Raw genomic sequence first — 18,981 nt, 5'->3', positions numbered from 1 at the left:
GTATGGCATGTTCAATAGACACAAAGTGTCAAAAATCCGACGCGTTTCGGCTGCATGGCCTTCGTCAGGGAGTACAAAGAAATAATACAATGTCCTCCTTTGAACAGCTTTTCCAATTAGCCCTAATAGCCCTAAAACTTTGTTTCTATTGAACATGCCATACAAATAAAGGAATTGTAATTAATTATATGAAGAGTGCCTTGGTCCTCCTTTCTTTTTGATGACCAATTCACCCCTTTTACCAATGAGCACCTTCTGTGTACCAAAATTGACTATTGTGTACCTTAGTAGCGCTTCCCTTCCTCTTCTTTCTACTAGAAAAAAAGTACTTATTTAAAAAAATAATTTAAAAAAAACCCGTAAAAGACACTGTAAAGCCTATGCAGAATAAGAGCACCTCCTCCCAGCTGCCCACTGCACTGAGGATAGAAAACACTGTCACCACCGATAAATCTACGATAATCGATCTTTTCAATAAGCGTTTTTCTACGGCTGGCCATGCTTTCCACCTGGCTACCCCTACCCCGGCCAACATCTCAGCACCCCCCCCCCCCCCCCCCCCCCCCCGCTTCTCCTTCACCCAAATCCAGACAGCTGATGTTCTGAAAGATCTCCAAAATCTGGATCCCGACAAATCAGCTGGGCTAGACAATCTGGACCCTCTCTTTCTAAAATTATCCGCCAAAAATGTTGCAACCCCTATTACTAGCCTATTCAACCTCTCTTTCGTATCGTCTGAGATCCACAAAGATTGGAAAGCTGCCACGGCCATCCCCCTTTTCAAAGGGGGAGACACTCTAGACCCAAACTGTTATAGACCTATATCCATCCTGCCCTGCCTTTCTAAAGTCTTTGAAAGCCAAGTTAATAAACAGATCACCCACCATTTTGAATCCCACCGTACCTTCTCCACTATGCAATTTGGTTTCCAAGCTTGTCATGGGTGCACCTCAGCCACGCTCAAGGTCCTAAATGATATCATAACCGCCATCGATAAAAGACAGTACTGTGCAGCCGTCTTCATCGACCTGGCCAAGGCTTTTGACTCTGTCAATCACTGCATTCTTATCGGCAGACTCAATAGCCTTGGCTTCTCAAATGACTGCCTCGCCTGGTTCACCAACTACTTCTCAGATAGAGTTCAGTGTGTCAGATCGGAGGGCCTGTTGTCCGGACCTCTGGCAGTCTCTATGAGGGTGCCACAGGGTTCAATTCTCGGGCCGACTCTTTTCTCTGAATGTATCAATGATGTCGCTCTTGCTGTTGGTGATTCTCTGATCCACCTCCACGCAGATTTCACCATTCTGTATACATCTGGCCCTTCTTTGGACACTGTGCTAACAAACCTCCAGACAAGCATCAATGCCATACAACACTCCTTCCGTGGCCTCCAACTGCTTTTAAATGCTAGTAAAACTAAGTGCATGGTCTTCAACCGATTGCTACCCGTACCCTCCCGCTCGACTAGCATCACTATTCTGGACGATCTGACCTAGAATATGTGGACAACTACAAATACCTAGGTGTCTGGTTAGACTGTAAACTCTCCTTCCAGACTCACATTAAGCATCTCCAAACCAAAATTAAATCTAGAATCGGCTTCCTATTTCGATAACAACGCCTCCTTCACTATTGCTGCCAAACAATTCCTTGTAAAACTGACTATCCTACCGATCCTTGACTTCGGCGATGTCATTTACAGAATAGCCCCCAACACTCTACTCAGCAAACTGGATGTAGTCTATCACAGTGCCATCCTTTTTGTCACCAAAGCCCCATATTCTACCCAGCACTGCGACCTGTATGCTCTCATTGGCTGGCCCTCACTACATTTCCATCGCCAAACCTGCTGGCTCCAGGTCATCTATAAGTCTTTGCCTTGTAAAGCCCTGCTTTAGCTCAGCTCACTGGTCACCATAGCAACACCCACCCATAGCACGCGCTCCAGCAGGTATATTTCCCTGGTCATCCCCAAAGCCAACACTTTTCTTTGGCCGCCTTTCCTTCCAGTTCTCTGCTGCCAGTGACTGGAACGAATTGCAAAAATCTCTGAAGCTGGAGTCTTATATCTCCCTCTCTAACTTTAAGCATCAGCTGTCAGAGTATCTTTACCGATCACTGTACCTGAACACAGCCAATCTGTAAATAGAACACCCAACTACCTCATCCCCATATTATTACTTACCCTCTTGCTCTTTTGCACCCCAGTATCTCTACTTGCACATCATCATCTGCACATCTATCACTCCAGTATTAATGCTAAATTGTAATTATTTTGCCTCTATAGCCTATTTATTGCCTACCTCCCTACTCTTCTACATGTGCACACACTGTACATAGATTTTTATTTTGTGTTATTGACTGTACGTTTGTTTGTGTAACTCTGTGTTGTTCTTTTTGTCGCACTGCATTGCTTTATCTTGGCCAGGTCGCAGTTGTAAATGAGAACTTGTTCTCAACTGGCCTACCTGGTTAAATAAAGGTGAAATAAATAAATAAAAAAGTGGTAGGCATGTTGTGTAAATCAAATGATACAACCCCCCCCAAAAATCTATTTTAATTCTTGGTTGTAAGGCAACAAAATAGGAAAAATGCCAAGGGGGGTGAATACTTTCGCAAGCCACTGTATACACACACACACGTACACACACTCACACATACACCAGGCAGTTTTAAGGGGTCGTTTGATTGATAGTTCTAACATTTTCTGGGCTCAGACGTACTGACACGTCTGCATCCTAATTGCCCGGTCATCATCATGTCTCCAAATTAGTAGAGAAATACCCAGCGATCATCGTCAATTAATGTGCATGTCCGTGCTCCCATGCACACGCAAAAATACACTGTGTGTGGCCATTTTTTAGGAGTATTGAAAGATGTTGTGTTTTCTCTCTCTCTCTCTCTCTCTCTCTCTCTCTCTCTCTTTCTGTGTGTGTGTGTGTTAGCCCTATAGAGCGGTCCCAGTTAGAGCACCATTCTATCCATAAGATGCTGAAGGTGTTCCCGTGTCTGACAGCCCAGCTCTCCAGACATGAGTTACAGCAGATCAGCACCATCGCCATCATAGAGACCTGGGATAGGGCACAGATCAGTGAGTCCCCCACACACACCATATTCTTCTTGCATTGTAAACTTAAACATGCTCTAGCATAGCATTGGCAATATACACTGCTCAAAAAAATAAAGGGAACACTTAAACAACACAATGTAACTCCAAGTCAATCACACTTCTGTGAAATCAAACTGTCCACTTAGGAAGCAACACTGATTGACAATACATTTCACATGCTGTTGTGCAAATGGAATAGACAACAGGTGAAAATTATAGGCAATTAGGAAGACACCCCCAATAAAGGAGTGGTTCTGCAGGTGGGGACCACAGACCACTTCTCAGTTCCTATGCTTCCTGGCTGATGTTTTGGTCACTTTTGAATGCTGGCGGTGCTTTCACTCTAGTGGTAGCATGAGACGGAGTCTACAACCCACACAAGTGGCTCAGGTAGTGCAGCTCATCCAGGATTTCACATCAATGCGAGCTGTGGCAAGAAGGTTTGCTGTGTCTGTCAGCGTAGTGTCCAGAGCATGGAGGCGCTACCAGGAGACAGGCCAGTACATCAGGAGACGTGGAGGAGGTCGTAGGAGGGCAACAACCCAGCAGCAGGACCGCTACCTCTGCCTTTGTGCAAGGAGTAGCAGGAGGAGCACTGCCAGAGCCCTGCAAAATGACCTCCAGCAGGCCACAAATGTGCATGTGTCTGCAAAAACGGTCAGAAACAGACTCCATGAGGGTGGTATGAGGGCCCGACGTCCACAGGTGGGGGTTGTGCTTACAGCCCAACACCGTGCAGGACGTTTGGCATTTGCCAGAGAACACCAAGATTGGCAAATTCGCCACTGGCGCCCTGTGCTCTTCACAGATGAAAGCAGGTTCACACTGAGCATGTGACAGACGTGACAGAGTCTGGAGACGCCGTGGAGAACGTTCTGCTGCCTGCAACATCCTCCAGCATGACCGGTTTGACGGTGGGTCAGTCAGGGTGTGAGCAGGCATTTCTTTGGGGGGCCGCACAGCCCTCCATGTGCTCGCCAGAGGTAGACTGACTGCCATTAGGTACCGAGATGAGATCCTCAGACCCCTTGTGAGACCATATGCTGGTGCGGTTGGCCCTGGGTTCCTCCTAATGCAAGACAATGCTAGACCTCATGTGGCTGGAGTGTGTCAGCAGTTCCTGCAAGAGGAAGGCATTGATGCTATGGACTGGCCCGCCCGTTCCCCAGACCTGAATCCAATTGAGCACATCTGGGACATCATGTCTCGCTCCATCCACCAACGCCACGTTGCACCACAGACTGTCCAAGAGTTGGCGATGCTTTAGTCCAGGTCTGGGAGGAGATCCCTCAGGAGACCATCCACCACCTCATCAGGAGCATGCCCAGGCGTTGTAGGGAGGTCATACAGGCACGTGGAGGCCACACACACTACTGAGCCTCATTTTGACTTGTTTTAAGGACATTACATCAAAGTTGGATCAGCCTGTAGTGTGGTTTTCCACTTTAATTTTGAGTGTGACTCCAAATCCAGACCTCCATGGGTTGATAAATTGGATTATTTTTGTGTGATTTTGTTGTCAGCACATTCAAGTATGTAAAGAAAAAAGTATTTAATAAGATTATTTCTTTCATTCAGATCTAGGATGTGTTGTTTAAGTGTTCCCTTTATTTTTTTGAGCAGTATATCATTTTGTCTTTGGAAAACTCCCTGCATTTTCCTGAATACTGCGTTGACACCTAAATGCATAAAAACACAGCCTTATTTAGAGCGTTTTCTCACACAAACACAGAGAGAAATACTCATACAGGTTTTTATAAGGCCTTGATTTTGTTCTCAGGTATTCATTCTTGTCCATTCCCATGGTCTTTAACAGGAGATGCTGTCTGTCAGAGAGCTCACAGTCGGTGTTATAGCTACTGTTTGTCTTAAGAAGTACTGGGGGGCTGTGCAGGCGCTGATGTTATTGATTGAGACAGCACTATTCCAGCGCTGTAGACCTCAATCATCCCAATTTCACCATCTATTATTCATGCTATTCAACAGTAATCTGAGTACATCACACGTGCTTCTAGGCTGTTCTATCTATCACATTTCACTGGCGGAGGCTGGTGGGGATAGACAAACAACAAACTCTCATCACGCATGCCTAAGTTGATACACACACACGGTTATACATTATGCATAATGTGCATGCGCACACATGCATACAAACACCCTTCAGCCTCACCCCAAAACACACCCCTTCACCCCAAGAAGTACATCGCTCCCTTCACACCCCTGCCCACAGTGCATCTGACTGTGAACATACAGTACTGAAATGGAGTCTTTTTGCCTCCCTTCTGTGAGGCCTGACTGGTTTCACAAGAGCAGTTTTATCTGTGTCCGTTTCTTTTCATCATTCATTCCTCGTGTGTGCGTGTACACTGTGTGTGCGTGCACCGATTTGGGCAGATTGAAACCCCTCTAGCTACTCTCTGAGATAGAACATCTACAAGCGGTGGTGAGATATGCAGCAGAGCACCGCAGGGAAATATAGAAGCTGCTTGTATATGAAACTCTGCGAGCTGGTTTGGCTTCTGAAATGACTGTCATCCATAGAGGCAGGCAGCACTATCAACGGAATGCTTAGACTCAATCCCCTCTCCTGTTATGTTTGATTTGGTGGCTGGATATTACTTTTCTGTTACCTTTCCCAGGAGCTTGAGTCGGGAGGCTGATATTTTTGTAGATTTTGATGAGGGGAGAGAAGTACTCTATATTCTAGAGAGGGAAATGAATACTTTAAATAAATTGATCTCTCCTTATGCACACACAGTGTATATATGTATATATATATATATATATATATATATATGTATATATATATTCATTCATTCATTCATTCATTCATTACCAGTCAAAAGTTTGGACACACCTACTCATTCCAGGGTTTTTCTTTATTTTTAAGGTCAAACCAGATGGGATGGTTTATCACTGCAGAATGCTGTGGAAGCCATGCTGGTTAAGTGTGCCTTGAATTCTAAATAAATGATCTTCTTATTGGTGTCCTTTAGTAGTGATTTCTTTGCAGAAATTTGACCATGAAGGCCTGATTCGCACAGTCTCCTATGAACAGTTGATGTTGAGATGAGTCTGTTACTTGAACTCTGTGAAGCAATTATTTATTTGGACTGCAATTTCTGAGTCTGGTAACTCTAATGAACTTATCCTCTGCAGCGGAGGTAACTCTGGGTCTTCCTTTCCTGTGGCGGTCCTCATGAGAGCCAGTTTCATCATAGCGCTTGATGGTTTTTGCGACTGCACTTGAAGAAACTTTCAAAGTTCTTGACATTTTCCGGATTGACTGACCTTCATGTCTTAAAGTAATGATGGACTGTAGTTTCTCTAGGCTTATTTGAGCTGTTCTTGCTCAAATATGGACTTGGTATTTTACCAAATAGGGTTATCTTCTGTATACCACCCCTACTTTGTCACATCACAACTGATTGGCTCAAACGCATTAAGAAGGAAAGAAATTCCACAAATTAACTTTTAACAAGGCACACTGGTTAATTGAAATGCATTCCAGGTGACTACCTCATGAAGCTGGTTGAGAGAATGCCAAGAGTTTGCAAAGCTGTCAACAAGGCAAAGGGTGGCTACTTAGAAGAATCTCAAATATAAAATATGATGGCAAGGTTTAATGTCTGAGACGTGTGATGTGATAAGCTATTTGAAACGTTCTGAAAAGACGAGACCGGCGCATTTTGGATAATTGTTTTGCCCTGAGAGAGTTGTTTCTGTCTACTGTAGTGTACTGGTCTAAAGTAGTGCACTATATAGAGAATAGGGTGCCATTTGGGATGCAGGCAGATTCTGTGATGTTCCTCTATGTGATGGACAGAGGCATTTCTTTACTTTTTTTAGTTTTTATTTCACTTTAACACTAACATCCCTTTCGTCCTGCAGTATTTGGACACAATGGATTCTACCTCATCCTGAAAGGTTCAGTAACTCCGTACACTCAAGAAACATCCAAGGAGGCTGTCGATCCAAAGGGCTCAGTGGTAAGCAACCACACCATGGCATTGCCAAGATGTTACTCTGGAGTGTTAAAGATGGTATCTGCAGTAGGGTGAAACGGCGACACTGGCCGCCCCACCACCATTGTTATTGTTGCCGAGCTGAGGAGCATTGTGCAGCATGGTAAAAGCGGAAAGAACGGTGTTCGTCGTTTGCAGTAACTTCTCTGTTGTAATATTGCAATCGAATGTGGCTGTTTCACCATTAAGGATTCTTTAACCCTTGTGTAGTCTTAACATTCTGTATACTCCCCTTGTCCTAAGGGTAAACAATGACCCGCCTTCACTAAACCCCTAAAATAAAGCAGCTTCATTTAATTTTAAACCCCAAATCTATTTTGCATGAAGAAACAACCTGTCATTCATCACAAACTTTGTGAATATCTGGGTTTTCCCTCTTCACAATGCAGAAAGACTGCATTTAATCAGTGGACACCACTCATGCTTATTACAACACACCTGTCATAATTGTTTTATTATTTATTATTATTATTGCTAAAGGTACTACATTGGTGTAAACATACATTTTTAGCAAGAGATAGCACTTGTATAGCCAAAGAAAGTAGCAGAAATGTGCAGAAAGTAGTTTTGAATGCATTTTATTGAAGGGAAATAAAATGAATTATTTTTGGTACATAGTGATATATTCTTATATACTGTACAATGAGGAATTCAACTACAAATACTAGTATTCTCCCATTTTTTTAACCATTGCCCCCACCCAGAAGGTGTATAAACAACAACAATAAATAAGAATAAAATAAGATAATAGATACAAAACAAAAACGAACATAAATCAATCAACTCTAATTAGCACATGTAGGACAGTATGCAAGTGTGTGTGCATGAACTTTGCAGATGTATTTCTCACATGTGCAGCACATAGTATTTGTTTTACAGTCCTTCTTTGGGGGGTAGAATTGGCATCTCCTCCTCTTGCCTGCCCCAGCTGTAGCCTCAGGTGGATCAGGACAAGATTCAGCCCCCTGAACAGCTTTCACAAGCGCTGCAGAGGCTGCAGTGTGGGGGAGGCGCTCCCTTTGAATGTGTGGGGTTACAAGTGCCTTTTCCAGCTGCTCCAGGAACACCCTCCTCTTGTTCTGCTTATCAGGCATCCAGGTAGGGTTGATCTTGTTCCATATCACGAAGGCATTGTATGAGGACACATCAATGATGTTATGGAAGATGACCAGGGGCCAGCGGCCGGCAGTCATCCTCCTGCAGCTGTAAGTTCCAATCACCTTGTCCAGGTTGTCCACGCCTCCTTTGTTGTGGTTGTAGTCCAGGAAGATGGCTGGCTTCCTGTCCTCACGATCACTGATCTCAGACGTTATGTGCAGTGTGCGCAGGAGGACCACATTCTTGTTCCTATTTGGGAGGTAAGAAACTAGAGTGGTGGTGGGGGTGAAGGCAAACTTTGCGAGGAGTGTAGGGGGGAGCACAGGCTTGTTCTTTCTAACTGTGCCAACCATGGTGATCTTCCTCTTCAGGAGCTGCTGGCTGAGTTCAATCTCTCTCTGTGTGTGTGTGTGTGTGTGTGTGTGTGTGTGTGTGTGTGTGTGTGTGTGTGTGTGTGTGTGTGTGTGTGTGTGTGTGTGTGTGTGTGTGTGTGTGTGTGTGTGTGTGTGTGTGTGTGTGTGTGTGTGTGTGTGTCTTTCTTTGTGGTTTTTATGGTGTGTAAATTATTTTATAACTCCCGGGTCAATAATGACCCTAAGACAATCTTTGTACCCTGGTGGTGTACAGCTTTCATGGAAATATGAACAAAGGCGATGTTTAACTTTTTCTAATGTTGGGTCACTCATCAAATTTCAAGTTGAAAAAATATAATTTAAGGTGTTTTCTCTGCTGTTAAACATAGTGGCGGGTATTTTTTTTACCCTTAAGACAACACAAGGGTTAAGCTTTAAGGTCTTTTCACAGTTTTGGTTAGTTGATTGATTTGTTGGTTGATTGAGTGATTGATTGCGTGTTTCAGATAGGTGTGGGTGGCAGCTTTGGATCGTTTGAACCTCCTGCAGGTACTGAGACAGGCATCACCATCCAGTGTACATTAACACAGGAACCCTGCGAGATCCTGAAAATCTCCCACTCAGGCTACAGTAAGCTGAAGAAGGTGAAGGAGCTACATTTACTATCCAAAATTAATATGCTACGTACCTGATTTATATGCATAGCTGCATATGTGACTGTATTAATCAACCACAAATACAAGTCACTTATACTTCCACATGTTTCAATGTCTTTAGACATGCCCTCAATGTTTTCAACTTTATTTGTACACTAAGACATGTGTACTTGCCCACTGTCTTGAATCTGTATTGTGCTGTATGTCTTGTTGTAGGAGATCTTGGCCCAGAACTATGCTCTGAAGGAATCTCTGATCCAGGGTTGTCACTTCTACCTGCAGTGGCCCAAGCTCTCCATCGATAGGCTGGCCAACCTCATCCAGATGAAGAACTTACCAGCCAATCACGGTACAGTTCAGTAATAACCTCCCCTCAGTCAGCCAATCACGGTAAACCCATCTCTGTCACCCAATCATGGTACAGTAATACCCTCAGTGAGCCAATCACGCTAATACTCGCCTCACAGTCAGCCGATCATGGTAATACTGAACTACTACCTAATTCCAGTCATGGTAGTACATGGTAATTCCATAGTGCATGGGAGTTAGGCTTTGTGTTCTTGTAATTAATAATATATGTTCTCTTTTCCACACATTCATCTCTGTATGAGTTAAATTAAATCCCTTTGTTGTTTTTTATCTGGGAAAATAAGATACATCATGTATGAAATAAGTCTTTGTAATGTGTGGCTTTTTTTTTTATTACATCTTTATTTGTCAGTAATTAGGTATAGACGCTGTATGCTTCATTGAAAACAAGACAGACTTAGACCTAGACGCAGATGGTTGCATATGAAACAGAGGTTACTATAGTATACCACTAGATCTTAACAACTTCAATACATTATCAAAGCGACAAGAACGGCTTATGCATTAACTTCCCCGCCCTAGTTTGTGCCGTCTGCCAAGCAAAAAGACACAAACAAGCGACAGTAAACATGTCGTCCCCCACGAATGATACAGCGCCCCCCTTCGGCCAATCAGTGTAATTTGTGTAAATGGCGGCTCTCTATGACAAGACGTATCATTCACCCAAGTTTCGTAAAAAATGGGCCAGTGGTGTCTGAGATATTGTGTACGACTAACGTACCAACAGTTGATTACTGTAGCGCCCTCTTGGGCCAGTCAATGTAATTTTGTAAATGCCGGATCACTATGGCAGACGCATCATTTACCAATTTCATCACTCTGAGTCAAACAGATCAAGAGATATAAACATGTGCCCGTTATAGCGCCACCGGGTGGTCAATATTAATATTCTTGCACATGTTGAGTGATGATAGTGTTTGCAACATGTTTGCCACATTTTGTTACAATACGAATATCCTTGACTAATTTCTATTTATTAATGTGCTAGAGCACGCCTGCTTGAATATTTATTTGTCAATAGCGGCCATATTGTTTAAGGTAGTAGTCTGGAAAAATTTGCATTGAGAGACCTTTGTCCATAGATGTCACATATGAAGTTTCGAGCAGATTGGTCATTCGGGGCCAGAAAAGTAGCGTTTTGCACAAAATTCGAAATGGAAGAAAATCAATCATGGCGGACCTTATGGGTCCTTGAGGGAAGTGTTTTCTTTGTGAGAAGAGGGACCTATGTACCACATTTCATCACTAGGTCAAATGGGGTGAGGGGCGTGACCTTTTAAAGTTTGCATTTTCAATCTCCCGTTATAGCGCCACCATCTGGCCAATCAGTAAATGCCAGATCTCTATGACAAGACGCATCATTCGCCCAAGTTTAGTCAAAATCGGGCTCGTGCTATCTGAGATATTGCGTGACTAACGTACTAACGGACAGATGCACAGTCCCCTCCCCAATTAATTTGGGGGGACAACAAATTAGATCCATCCTCTACTTCTGCCTCTCTCTCTCTCTCTCTCTCTCTGTCTTTCTCTCCTCTTTCTCTCTAGCCTCTACCTATCTCTATTCCATCTTTAGATGTTGTCGAGGCGACAGGAGAGCATATGGTGAACGTTGAATGGAGACGTTACGCAGTGCAGCTGAAGGCACCGTAACAAATGTTTTATATCAAACACTTAACTCAGAACCATGTCTTTTCCACTACTTGTAGCTGATCCCCTCCCTCTTCTCTCACCTTTCTTCTTGTCTTTTAAGGAGAGAGAGAGCCAGGGCCTTCCTACACCTCCCTCCAACAGGAGACCATACTCTCTCCATCCCCATTTTCCTCTTCATCCCCTTCATCCCCTTCATCTGAATGCAATGATGCATTCCCTTTATCAGAGGGAGAGTGAAAGAAAGAAAATGGTGGGTGTGCATACGTGCATCCGCTAGTGATGGGATATGTTGGTTGGAGGGTAAGGGTGGGGTATAGGATAGTATCATACTGTCAAACGATAGGATCTCATCGCAGGCTGGAATAAGCCGAGCGAGTGGTGTGTGCTGTGTGTGCCGTTCGTTGATTGCTGTAGGGCCGATCTCTAGCTCTATTTGCCCAGCGGGGAAGCTGAAGTTAGCCAGCCGGCTGAATCTGGCTGGATCTGGGTTTATGTATCCTGGATAGATGAACGGTCTGCCTGGAGGGCAGGACTCCTGTCCTGAGGTTTGTACAGATGAATAACTTGTTTACATGCTGCTGCCTATCATCAGAGGCCTAGTCTGCCTACCAAATGGCACCTTATTATGTATTTAGTGCGCTACTACCCATAGGGCTTTGGTCAAAGGTAGTGCACTATATAGGGAATAGGGTGTCATTTGTAATTCAACCCTATAACACAATATCCCCATTTGTCTCTCTGTACTTTGGCCTGTGACATGGAGAGGATACCTTAACCATCGGGCTTAACTGCCTGCCATGTTAACCTATACGGACGCCTAAGCCTGTCTCTCGATCCCCAACAGGCTACTTGATCACCTTGATTGGCTCCATTTTGATGCTTCAGTGGCTTTGAGAGGGATAGTGTTTCATGTAAAGGTTTGTGAGAGCAGAATGAAGACTGTTATCTGCTGATGCCACCATAGAGACATTCAACTACTGTCTGAACAGACAATAACTCTGGAGGTTAGGCCAGGCCATGACATTTGGGGCCATCTCAATTTGGGTCATCTCTGTTAAAGTAATAGCCATTTAAACATTTTGATGCATCCTAAATCTCTCTATGACCCCTTCCCTCACATATGTTATGTCAGCGCCTGTATACAGTACTATAGGTGACATTTACAAGTCAGTGGAGAAAGACAGTGTTACAGAAGGCTATGACCTCACCACTGCAGGGGGACTCTTCATCTCAGAGGGGTGTGTGTCTAACTCTGGTGTTAACACTTCATGTCACCACAGGCACAACTGTCCTACAGTAGCTGCTTCAAGTCTCCACATACTGATCCTTTGTCTATGACCTCAGTCACAGTGAATGTGTTGGGCTGGCTGGCTGGCCGACTGGCTGGCTGGTTGCTTTAACAGTGCCAACAGCTCTCCAAGCTGGCTCTGGTCCATCCAGTACCCTTTTTACATTACTATGCGTTTCACATTGTCCTTTCCAACATGGTTCAAGCAACTAAGCAACTGTAGTTGCGTAAACAAGCCAGGTTCGGCTCGGCTTGGTAGTGTAAAAAGGGTACATTTGTTTCCCTTCTGGCTCCAACACAACAGACACAGCAGTCTGGCTGGAGACCAAGGCGTTTTCCCACGCGAGGCTTATTCAGAACGTCCGATAGACAAGACTGTCTGTATGGGAATACTGTGTCCCCATCCCAGACGGTCATGCTTGTCCAAGAGCTCTCCTCTGGAATGTAGTCCTCTAACACACGCGGGTGCATACAAACACAAACACACACACACACTGCACATAGTCTGGCAGATTGTTTTACATTGATTGTTCACGGGGATCAAACATCCAGCCGGTATCTTAATCCAAGCAAGAGATGGATTACATTACGCTTTGTGTGTAAAGTGGTTGATGGATATTTTCATAGTGGTGCATGGCATGAATGAAACGCATGTTTTCGGGGTATTGTAAAGAGTTGAGTGATTCACCATGCCTTTAGCTTAGTCTTATAGACTCGCATACGTCTTCAGCGAGGTATCCTGTTACACTTAATTGAATATGACCGCTCTGCCTTATGACGTACATCGAATGCCTCCGAGGCCGACAGGTAGAGTTGTGGTTGATCACAAGCAGATAAGTATGCTTTTCCCCTTCCTGGAATCTAGTGAAGCCAAGACAATTTCGACGTATACTGGTAATAGAAAATAAAACGGTTAATTTTGAAAATATCCCTTTCCTTCCATTGTAGGCATTTCCTCTTCTTAATAATTCTCAGCTGTCATCTTTGTGCCCTTCTCACCCCTTCTTCAACCACCTCACCCTCCTCCCCTTCTCCAAACTGTGGCAAGGCTCTTCTATCCATCATTGGCTGATTATTGTTTCAGAGAGCTCATTACTGTAGACGAGGGCCTCAAACAGACTAATAACTGACTATTAGGGCCCTATTAGAGTGGCTAATTCCACCCCTATTTGGGTTTCCTCCCTCAGTCCCTATATACAGTGAATGAGGTCTACCACAGTGTTTGGACAAAACTCCCTTCCGAATCTTTCTCTGTCTGGCGCATGAATGCACATGCACACACAGAGAAGAAGAGAGAGGGTTTGGCTGTCCCCCATCACACCAGTAAAAACACTGGCATTAACTACCCATTAGTTCTGTGACAATCAAAAGTCTGTCAGGCAGCAACTTAAACGTTAAGGGGAGAGGACAGGGAGGCTAGAGACGATATGGCTTGTCAGTCAAGAGGTACTATCAGCTCCAGGAAAGATTATGGACTGCACGCTTGTTGTTTTCATTTCACGGTAGATGCTGTATGCTTGGAGATATAGTAAGCACAACCAATGCACTCTGATGTATGGGAAAATCATACCAAAGACAACCTCACACTAACCCTGCCATCTAGCAGTTTATCCTAAATACCCTGCACATTGTCTATTTTTCATTTTCTATGTGAAAAAGGATAACAATACAGACATGGCCACTAAATTAACCTGATCGCCAGGGGGAAACAGCCCTCTCACTTAATATGTGACGGCAGTTTGAGTGAACCTTGACCCCAACCTGTTCTGGAGAGAACATTGACTATGGCTGTGTTAGAAATTACACCCTGTTCCCTATAAAGTGCACTATTTTTGACCAGAGCCCTGTGCGTCCTGGTCAAAAGTAGTGTACTAGGGTATAGTGTGATATTTGGAACGCAGTCTTTGACAGAGAGTTGGAGCAGACAGACACAGTCCAGGGGATCCTACTGGGTAATTTCCCAGGTGAGGCCCTGTTAACTGTTTGATTATTCTGGGGCCTGAGTGAGTGAGAAAGGTCAAAGGGGATCTTGAGGTTCTGAGGTCTTAAATAAAAGCTGCCAAGCGTTTCATTGGAATAGGCCGGGATGAAATTAGGCCCGAGAAAGACACACACACACACACACACACACACACCATGGCTCCCCCGGTGATGTCTACCACTGTACGTGAGGCTGGTCCCTCCCGTACTGTCAGCACACATAACAAATGGGCCCTGTTTGTCCAACTTTCCCCTACATAGAGATAGCGTTTAAAAACACCTGTCAGCGCTAATATACCGTGTTTCTCCTAGCCGTTAAAGGCTAGAGGGCCGTGAATCAATATAATGCTCACCTCCCAATGCACACAAACCAAAGATTTGTCACATGAAAAAATAATCCTCCAGCCCAGACTTTGGGGCCTCTTGCTAAAACAAGAGGACTTCTTCTGTCATTTACAGTGTAGCCTACTTTTTTTTGCACAATACTTTTGGTAGATATAGTCGGTTGTGATGCATTAGTCAAAGAAGCGGTGGACTGGGTGTTGCTGTGGGGGTTAGTAGGATGTGTGTGTGTTTGTATGCGTGTGCGCGCAGTAACCCCAAGAGTGTTCGAGGCGATGTGTGTGTGTGTGTGTGTGTGTGTGTGTGTGTGTGTACAGCTTCAAGTAAGGTTAAGGGGGAGGTGTGTGTCTCTTTGTTAACTACAGCTGGTGAGCTGGTGAGCAATCTCTAATGCTAAGGAAGTCTCAAGGATTTACTCGCCTGAGTCAGAATACCTCATGATAAGCTGCAGACCATACGTAGATGTCTGTTTACTTGAGCGAGCTAAGGCCGCACTCAACGAGCTGTATAGGGCCATAAGCAAAAAATAAAATGCACATCCAGTGGTGGTGCTCCTAGTGGCCGGTGATTTTAATACAGGGAAACTGAATTCTGTCTTACCTCATTTTTACCAGCATGTTTCCTGTGCAACTAGAGGCGACACAACTCTAGATCACCTTTACTCCACACACAGAGACATACAAAACTCTAGATCACCTTTACTCCACACACAGAGACATACAAAACTCTAGATCACCTTTACTCCACACACAGAGACATACAAAACTCTAGATCACCTTTACTCCACACACAGAGACACATACAAAACTCTAGATCACCTCTACTCCACACACAGAGACATACAAAACTCTAGATCACCTTTACTCCACACACCGAAACACATACAAACCTCTAAAGCACCTTTACTCCACACACAGAAACACATACAAAACTCTAGATCAAATTTACTCCACACACAGACACATACAAAACTCTAGATCACCTTTACTCCACACACAGAGACATATACAAAACTCTAGAGCACCTTTACTCCACACACAAAAACACATACAAAGCTCTCCCTCATCCTCTGTTTGGCAAATCTGATCCTCTATCCTCCTGATTCCTGCTTACAAGCAAAAACTCAAACAGGAAGTACCAGTGACACCCTAATTACGGAAGTGGTCTGATGAAGCGGAAGCTAAGCTACAGGACTGTTTCGCTAGTGTTACGAACCGGCTCAGGGTTCGCAACAAAAGGGAGACAACGTGGAGACAAGGTGTATCAAAAATATATATTTATTAAATAAAGCAACTAAGAAGGTAACAATGGCATGTGTAATCAGTAATCAGTAGTGTAAGTGAGTGTGTTGCATACTTGAATGTAATAATGCAGAGTGTTGAAAGGTGCTAAAGCAAATAACCAAAAAAACTACACAACCAAAATCAACAAGGTGTCTGTGTGGAGAGAGTCTCTTCAATGAATGTGGAAGAGGTCCATTTATCCTGGGAAACACCCGAGCCCAGGTGTTTCCCATTTATCTGACGACCCTTCCAACTCCGCCCACCGGCCTCCTAATAAAGAAACAAGAACAAGAGAGAATACGGCAGACAGAGTGGGAGGGTCGTCACACTAGCACAGACTGGAAAATGTTCCAGGATTCATCCAATAGCGTTGAAGAGTTTACCACATTAGTCACCGGCTTCATTAATAAGTGCATCGTCCCCACAGTTACCGTACATACATATCCTAACCAGAATCCATGGATTACAGGCAACATCCTCAGTGAGCTAAAGGCTAGAGCTTCCGCTTTCAAGGAGTGGGTCACTAATCCGGACACTTACAGTTGAAGTCGAAAGTTTACATACACCTTAGCCAAACAAATTTAACTCAGTTTTTCACAATTCCTGATGTTTAATCCTAGTAGAAATGCCCTGTCTTAGGTCAGTTAGGATCACCACTTTATTTTAAGAATGTGAAATGTCAGAATAATAGTAGAGAGAATGATTTATTTCAGCTTTTATTTCTTTCATCACATTCCCAGTGGGTCAGAAGTTTGCATACACTCAATTAGTATTTGTTAGCATTGCCTTTAAATTGTTTAACTTGGGTCAAATGTTTCAGGTAGCCTCCCACAAGCTTCCCACAATAAGTTGGGTGAATTTTGGCCCATTCCTCCTGACAGAGCTGGTGTAACTGAGTCAGGTTTGTAGGCCTCCTTGCTTTCACAAGCTTTTTCAGTTCTGCCCACAAATTTTCTAAAGGATTGAGGTCGGGGCTTTGTGATGGCCACTCCAATACCTTGACTTTGTTGTCCTTAAGCCATTTTGCCACAACTTTGTAAGTATGCTTGGGGTCATTGTCCATTTGGAAGACCCATTTGCGTCCAAGCTTTAACTTTCTGACTGATGCTGCCACCCCCGTGCTTCACGGTTGGGATGGTGTTCTTCGGCTTGCAAGCCTCCCCCTTTCTCCTCCAAACATAACAATGGTCATTATGGCCAAACATTTCTATTTTTGTTTCATCAGACCAGAGGTAATTTCTCCAAAAAGTACGATATTTGTCTTCATGTGCAGTTGCAAACCGTAGTCTGGATTTTTTATGGCGGTTTTGGAGCAGTGGCTTCTTCCTTGCTGAGCGGCCTTTCAGGTTATGTCGATAGAGGACTCGTTTTACTGTGGATATAGATACTTTAGTACCTGTTTCCTCCAGTATCTTCACAAGGTCCTTTGCTGATGTTCTGGGATTGATTTGCATTTTTTGCACCAAATACGTTCATCTCTAGGAGACAGAACGCGTCTCCTTCCTGAGCGGTATGACGGCTGCGTGGTCCCATGGTGTTTATACTTGCATACTATTGTTTGTACAAATGAACATGGTAACTTCAGGCGTTTGGAAATTGCTCCCAAGGATGGACCAGACTTGTGGATGTCTAAAAAAAAAAAATTCTGAGGTCTTGGCTGATTTCTTTTGATTTTCACATAATGTCAAGCAAAGAGGGACTGAGTTTGAAGGTAGGCCTTGAAATACATCCACAGGTACACCTCCAATTGGCTCAAATTATGTCAATTAGCCTATCAGAAGCTTCTATAGCCATGACATAATTTTCTGGAATTTTTCAAGCTGTTTAAAGGCACAGTGAACTTAGTGTAAACTTCTGACCCACTCTTATTGTGATACAGTGAATTATAAGTTAAATAATCGGTCTGTAAACAATTATTGGAAAAATTACTTGTCATGCACAAAGTAGATGTCCTAACCGACTTGCCAAAACTATAGTTTGTTCACAAGAAATTTGTCGAGTGGTTGAAAAACGAGTTTTAATGACTCCAACCTAAGTGTATGTAAACTTCTGACTTCAACTGTATAAGAAATCCCACTACGAACACCGACAAGCCATCAAACAGTCAATACAGAACTGAGATCGAATCCTACTAAGTTGGTTCTGACGCTCGTCGGATGTGGCAGGGCTTGCAAACTATCATTGATTACAAAGAGAAACCCAGCCGCAAGCTTCCCAGTGACACGAGCCTACCAGACGGGCTAAACGCCTTCTATTCTTGCTTTGAGGCAAGCGACACTGAACCATGCATGAGAGCACCATCTGTTCCGGATGACTGTGAGATCTCCGTAGCCAATGTGGGTAAGACCTTTAAACAGGTTAACATTCACAAGGCCGCAATACAAGGCAGATTACCAGGACCAGCTGGCAAGTGTCTTCATTGACATTTTCAACCTCTCCCTGATTGTCTGCAATACCTACATGTTTCTAGCAAACCGCAACAGTCCTTGTGCCCAAGAATGCCAAGGTAACCTGTCTACATTTTTTTCCTTTTTATATAACCATTATTTTAGCAGGTAGGTTGACAGAACACATTCTCATTTACAGCAGCAACCTGGGGAATAGTTACATAAGAGAGGAGGGGGATTAATATCGCCCTGTAGCACTGCTTTGAAAGGCTGGTCATGGCTTACATAAACACCATCATCCCAGACACCCTGGACCCACTCAAATTCGCATACCACCCCAACAGATCCACAGATGATGCAATCTCTCTTGCACTCCACACTACCCTCTCCCACCTGGACAAAAGGAACACCTTTTTGTGAAAGCTGTTCATTGACTATAGC

The 18,981-nt window shown here is 43.9% G+C and overlaps 1 protein-coding gene across 5 annotated transcripts in view; it reads left to right on the top strand.

Moving 5' to 3' along the window:
- Positions 1-18,981, top strand: part of cnbd1 (cyclic nucleotide binding domain containing 1) — a 55,742-nt gene that overhangs the window by 28,960 nt on the left and 7,801 nt on the right. For 4 of the 5 annotated variants that reach the window (XM_029698917.1, XM_029698943.1, XM_029698925.1 and 1 more), the window contains 4 exons: positions 2,946-3,091; positions 7,001-7,098; positions 9,092-9,229; positions 9,458-9,590. In XM_029698917.1, coding sequence (XP_029554777.1) covers positions 2,946-3,091; positions 7,001-7,098; positions 9,092-9,229; positions 9,458-9,590 — 515 coding nt within the window. The remainder of the gene's footprint in view (positions 1-2,945; positions 3,092-7,000; positions 7,099-9,091; positions 9,230-9,457; positions 9,591-18,981) is intronic. The other variant, XM_029698952.1, reaches the window with a different exon arrangement.

This window comes from Salmo trutta, chromosome 2 (assembly GCF_901001165.1).
Source record: "Salmo trutta chromosome 2, fSalTru1.1, whole genome shotgun sequence".
NCBI lineage: Eukaryota > Metazoa > Chordata > Actinopteri > Salmoniformes > Salmonidae > Salmo > Salmo trutta.
The sequence above is the reverse complement of the archived record's forward strand: the minus strand, read 5'-3'. Positions and strand labels throughout refer to the sequence as shown.